This window comes from Trypanosoma equiperdum (genome assembly GCF_001457755.1).
Source record: "Trypanosoma equiperdum strain OVI genome assembly, contig: ctg_216, whole genome shotgun sequence".
NCBI classification, from domain to species: Eukaryota; Euglenozoa; class Kinetoplastea; order Trypanosomatida; family Trypanosomatidae; genus Trypanosoma; species Trypanosoma equiperdum.
Genome location: NW_027124106.1, coordinates 30,890 through 37,360, shown reverse-complemented (window position 1 = coordinate 37,360; position 6,471 = coordinate 30,890). Strand labels below are relative to the sequence as shown.

Sequence of the window (6,471 nt, the reverse complement as noted above, 5' to 3'; positions counted from 1 at the left end):
AAACAAATGTGTGCAATATGTCCTTTCTTTCATGGTTTTGGAGAAGAAGAGTGTTTGTGATAATACTGGAACCGTTGCACCACACCAAAGGGACACCGGCAGCAATATTACATGCTACGAAGGCTTTGCACACGCCTTGCGCTGTTCTAAACGCTACGCGCGCCCTTGACTTCAGGGAAGGGAATGGAAGAGAAAAATGAAGAAACGGTCTTCCCAAAGTCAATTAAGCGTTACGCCCTCGGTCGCATCCATGAGCCTTTCACTCCAATTGCCAACAACAACGGCTAACAACATCCTCATTACGACATTGTATTGCTTTGCCTTTTAGGGGAGAGTGTTGATTTTCTTCCCGCGTGCGCGAATAATGCACAGCCGCGCGGAGGCATCTTTACCGTTCCAAAAGCAAAAAAAAAAGATGAGTAAAAGAGGAGACGAAAAGAATAGAAGCAGAAAAGTGAAGTTGGGGTGTGAAAAGGTGCTATGAACAAACTTCATCCACTTCAGCTGGCGCAGCGTGAAAAAATTTACATCCACCCCACGTGACTTCTCACTTTCTGTTGGCCAAATTATTGCATCCGGTTAGAAAGAAACCAGGTGTATCGCACACACGCGCTCGCACAAGAAACACGCAATCACCAACACGCGGCTACGCACACGTCACTCACGAAGAGAGCATCAGCTATTCAAAAAAAAAATAATAATAACAATAATAATAATTAAATGGAGGATACGAACTTGAAGTCCACCGCCAGATCCCATCCTTTTAGTACCCAACCACACACACGGATTCACAAGCACACACTCTCCTTAGCTCTCCAGATAAGTGCGGAACTCTTTTGTCATGACAGGACGGTCGCCAAGTAAAAGCCAAAGCTCGTGCGCTGTAAGTGTCTCTTGTCTTGCCAAAAGGCCCGCCAGTGCACGCACCTCCCTAAGATATTGTTTTAATATGGACCGCGCCCTGTTGAGCGCCTCGGTGATGAGCTTGTGAACGGCCTCATCCACAATATCCTCCTTTAATGGTCCAAACGGTTTCTGAATGCTGTCTTCCTGGTCTAAGTTGTAACCAAAGTGACCAATATTCTCGGGATCCATCCCGTATGTGCAGACCACCTGTCGCGCCCTGTTTGTAGCATGCTGCACATCATCTGCAGCAGATGTTGAGACGTCCTTAAAGAAGTACTCCTCCGCTACGTAGCCTCCCAACTGTGCCACCATACCTTGCATGAGTTGTTCCTGCGTCGAAATAAAAGCGGTTTGAGGCAACTTTTGGGTTACGCCGGAGCGATGCTGCCCACGAGGAAGGATAGTGGTTTTGATGACGGGATCGGTTTTCTCTTGAAACCAATGAAGAACGACCTTACCCGCTTCATGAAATGAAATGCGCTCCCGCTCTGCATCGCTCAGCTTCACTGCACTCTTCTCCAATCCAACTAGCACTCGGTCCACTGCTTGGTGGAAATGGCGTGTTGAGACGTATTCCTTTCCCTCCCTCGCGGCTTGGATAGCGGCCTCGTTGCAAATGTTAAATATATCCGCACCACTGCATCCAGGGGTAAGCGCGGCGACGGTTTCTGCGAAGCCCCGAATAGTTCCCGACGGCTCAAGCTTAAGTGGAGCCAAGTGAACCTCGGCGATGGCAACCCTATCCTTATGTGAAGGTTTTTCCAGCGTTATCTTTCGGTCGAAACGCCCGGAGCGCGTGAGGGCGTTGTCGAGAATGTCGGCACGATTAGTGGCTGCCAGTACCATTATTCCTGTGGAATCCTTGAAACCATCCATTTCAGAAAGAAACGCATTCAGCGTACCTCGCAGGCTCCCTCCGGAGTCGGATTTTCTTTTCCTCCCGAAGGCATCGATTTCATCCACAAAAACGACGCACGGCTTGCACTCGTGAGCTTGTTTGAAGAGTTCCCGAGCACGCTGCGCTCCAACGCCGACGTACACTTCCTCAAACTCACTTCCAGAACAACTGAGAAAAGGAACCATGGCCTCACCAGCAATGGCTTTCGCGAGAAGTGTTTTCCCCACACCAGGTGGCCCGTCAAGCAGAACGCCTTTGGGAAGTTTGGCCCCAAGTGCCTGGTAGCGGCTGGGGTTCTTCAAGAAATCAATCACTTCAACCACCTCGTTTTTTCCCTCAGTTACCCCCGCCACATCACTTAGCCGAGTGGCAACGGAAAGTTCACGCTTGAATGAATAACTACTCTTCTCTGCCGTGAGGGATGCGAGCCTGGCCGATGTGTTAAATAAGGAATGCGTTAGGGCCAAAAGGGGCAGGAGACAAAGGAGTAACATAGGCACCCATGGGTAATACGTTTGGATTCCAACGAGTATATCCTTGTTACTATCACATGAAGCTTCAAAAGCCCTGTAATCTACGAAGTTCCGTACGCCAAGAGCCTCGCCCTTTTGCCCACGGAAGACCGCCCTGTGTCCCGCCAAATCCACTTCCACAGTGGTATAGCCACTGATGTCCCCTTCTGCGCGCGAATGCAAAAAGTAAAAGCGCACCGCCATCGTGACTCCAAACAAACACGAAAAGATGGCCAACGTCCGTACACGTCTCGCCTTGCGTGCCTTGGCTGAAATAATGGCTATGAGCACACGCTCGTCAGAAGACATTGCGTAGGCACGATTCACAGATTCCGAAGAAGGGCGTGAAAATGGAAGCCTCCGCAGTAACGACACCGAGTAAAATGCCTCAAAACCTTTGGGGTAGCGTTTCTCAGATGAGAGCCCCGGCGCGCGCCCGACAGCGGCATTGCTATCACTGGTGTTGGTATTGCTGGTATTGTTGTTGCTTCTGGACTTTGAGGAAACACCTCTTGCAACTGATGCCTTCTCGCCCTCCTTCGGTGCGTCGGCCTTTCCGTCACTATTGCTGCCAGTTGCACAAAAACACTTGGATGTTTGAAGGGCCGCCGCGGCAAATGACAAGTGGGCTGATCGGGGTATCCTAAACATATTGTACACCCGCGCCCAGACACCTACGGGTGCAAAGAAAAGATAAACTTAACTTATTTGCCCGCATGGCGGGGCATGGCGTGGCGTAAAACCGAAGGAAAGAGAAAAAGGAGACGAGTACACACGGAAGCCACATGGTGCAGGACGGAACCACACTCCACGTGGATCTGTTATAGACACGATTGTCAATTTACACCGAGGCGCAATAACATTTCTTTCTTTTTTAACGTGCATATATTCTGGTATTCACACGCAGAGTTGAAACCGGTAATAACACAATAATGACAGTAAACAAACACCGAAGTTTCTGGCGACCACCTGTGCGTGGAGAGCTTCGTTGGGAAGTGGAAGATAAAAAAAAAAAAAACATGCATCACTTATTTGACAAGAAGAAAAGTAAAGGGGTCCCGAAACGAAAATGGACCCAGTGAAGTCAACAGATCACAACAACCAATATCATAATGTTCAGGATTATTATTCCATTAGAAGGCAGTCACCGGCCGAAACGAAGGGATGACGCAGACGCACGCACACCAATTAACAATCGTTCGATTATTTCATTCACAATGCCCTCTGGCATGGGGATGAGCGAGTCACAAAACTCTCTATGCGCCGAGTTTGTTCATCAAGCTCCCTTGACTGTGCATAGAAGCGGCGCAACAGCTCTACAGCCCGCTCTGCCGACTTCCTCCTCTTTTCCTCCGTGGCTTCAAAAAATGCAAGGCGAATAAAATCATCGGCCATTTCTACATGATCCGTCCCATAAAGCGTATTATCCAACTCCACCTTCTTTACGAGGTGCTCCACACATTTCCCATCATCTCTTAACCGGTTGAAAGCCTTTGCGAGGGCCATGTGGACTTTTGGAACCATAGTTTGAGGTGGCCTCGGCGGTGGGCACAAATGCTCCATTGTGAGGGCATAACTCTGCGAAAGGACATTTACCGCGGTCTCAAACTGACCCTCACGTATCAAACGACATCCTTTTTGGTACAAATCACTCGCCTGAATGTAATACGCCTTTTTCTCAGACGTGACGCTTTCATCCTTGTCATCACGGCAGGCGCTACACTCGCACAAGAAGCCACACCGCTCAACCAGCGAGCGGCGGCGAGTGTGGGCACTTACAGCTTTATACTTTGTCATGTTGTGATAAGCAATGGTGAGTTCCTCCCCTGCCTGAACAGAACGTATGGCACGGATACAGAGTTGCAAAGAACATCCAAGAGGGTTTCCCACAAATGATGCAAAACAGTTTGGTTGACATGAGTGACGGAAGCGCGCTGCAGTAACGTACACCGCCTTTCCCACTGGTATGGTGCGTGACTCATCGATAAGAGCCTCGCGTGTCTCCGTGTTAATGTTGATCTGCGTACCGGTATGAAACTTCAGCTCGAACGCAGAGAGCGTAACTTGACGTTGGGCTAATCGTAAGCGATCCGCACCATCCGCATCCGCGGCACCAAGCACCAGAGCTAATAAACTCACTGCTGTCTCATAACCCCCAATAACTGCTGCGGGATACAACTCACCTGTAAAGTTGCTGCGAAGGGGAAGCTCCTCACCACGCAATACCTGCTCCGATCGCAGCATTCGGCACGCCACCAACGCATCGACGGGACACAAATGAAAGAAGGCGTTAGTGGTTTCGTATTGCCCATCACGCTCCCAACTTGTGGCGGCGCAAACTTCACTGCAGAAAAGACCCCGAGCCGACTTGCCACGCGAGCGGTAAGCGGCACCCGAGTAGAGAAGCCGAGTAGCCTTTAAGCAAAAGCAACACCGCACCCCCCAATGATCATCATACAATGCGTAAGCAACAGGAACCTCCCTGATGATATCCCCGGGATCCAAAGGACCCTTCGCCACAACACCACTCACTCCCGTCCCATATGAAATATTTGCAGAACCAGAAACAACGGTAGCGTTTCCGCAAACAACATTGCCACTGGAACCATCGCAACATCCGTCACTCCTACCGGCGTGAAGAATTTTCTTCACAACCTCCTCTCCATTCGCACCTGATGCCTCCTCTCTGGAAGCCGCCTCCATATCCTTCGTGCCTTCCTCAATAAATCCCAAGCGCTGCAAACAGGAGCCGCGCCTCTGGAGAGCTTTCCAGTACGATGGCGTAAGTGTAAAGGCGGCATGAGCATCGGCCAGTGCCTCTGTGATGCGACCTTGTGCCATGAACGCTGCACTGCGGTTATTAATAAGTGCTGCCAATGTATCATCTTCACTAGCTGACATCATTCCACGAGTATACATGAGGATGCATTCTTCCAATTTCTTGCAACTATATGCATCATTCCCCCGACTCTTCCACTCCAGCGCATCGGTGTCGTTAACATTACATGCATGACTTACCCCCGCCTCCAAACTCTTCAGTGCGTTCACAACACCGGCCTTATCTTCTGCTTCTCGCAAGTATTTTAATGTTTCCTCAACTGGTTTCAAACCACTTCCAGGAGGAAACTCTTTGGATAACGTTAATAACATATCCCTCCATGAACCCAACTGAGCTGCGGCCTCTCGTCTAGCGGCAGCCTGCGCCGCAACCTCAGGGGACACACCACCACTCATTTCACTAAGCTTCCCGCTACTGCAATATATAAATTATACCAATACACACAAACACACACACACATATACACAGAAAGAGAGAGAGAGAGAGAGAGAAAAAAAAAACGGAGAAAAAAAAAAAGAGAAAAAGTGTGTGTCTCATTTTCGGAAGTCGCAGATAATTGAGGGACGTTACAAATGTAATGAGAAGTGGTAAAGTCAAATGAGCATCCCCATGCAATACTTTTAACGGAAAATAATAACAACGCGTACATTACACATACAAAACATACACACACACACACTTACACATATACGCGCGCACGCACAGATACGTATACGTTTTAAATGTGGCACGACCCCACTCAGAACCTTTTTTTTTCCTTTGAAAAGGGAAAACGAAACAAAAAAAAAGAGTAAAAAAATTTATGGGGAATGAAAAACCCGCACACGCAAGCCTTTTCACTTCTCCCCGTACGTGGCCTCATACGCACAGAGATGAAATAAAATAAAATAAAGATGGAAATGGAAATAGAAATGGAAATGGAACTACTGCAGACTACGAAGTGCTGAGAGCCGAAAGAATAAAGGGAGGAGTGATGATGTCTCCACCATTCATTCTTTTTTTAATATATATTTTTTTATATCTTTTTTTCCCCCTTTTAAAAGAGAAAAAAAAAAGAGGAGCACAATTCATATCACAATCCATTTCCCGGGGGCCCCACACCATAAGAAGTTCGTAGTTGATCATTCGGTTGCTCAGCGGCGTCGGCGATACAAATTAAAGGAAATTAAAACAAAGAAAGAAAAAGAAAAAGAAAAATAAGGAAAAAAGAAGAAACATGTCAGAAAAGAAGCAGGTTCTGCTTATGAGTATTATGACCTTCCACTATGCGTATATATTTATGTAAGTATATATGTAAGTGCGTGTGTGTGCTTGTG

General features: G+C 48.0%; 2 protein-coding genes across 2 annotated transcripts; both read right to left on the bottom strand.

Annotated features, from left to right (window-relative positions):
• Positions 1-807: 807 nt before the first annotated feature.
• On the bottom strand, positions 808-2,967 carry TEOVI_000070500 (mitochondrial ATP-dependent zinc metallopeptidase, putative; the record flags this gene model as incomplete). The annotated part of the gene is made up of 1 exon (XM_067224071.1): positions 808-2,967. One exon carries the CDS (start codon positions 2,965-2,967, stop codon positions 808-810), a length of 2,160 nt encoding a protein of 719 aa, XP_067080172.1.
• Positions 2,968-3,528: 561 nt separating this feature from the next.
• On the bottom strand, positions 3,529-5,550 carry TEOVI_000070400 (TPR repeat/SET domain containing protein, putative; the record flags this gene model as incomplete). The annotated part of the gene is made up of 1 exon (XM_067224070.1): positions 3,529-5,550. One exon carries the CDS (start codon positions 5,548-5,550, stop codon positions 3,529-3,531), a length of 2,022 nt encoding a protein of 673 aa, XP_067080171.1.
• Between the last annotated feature and the right edge of the window lie 921 nt (positions 5,551-6,471).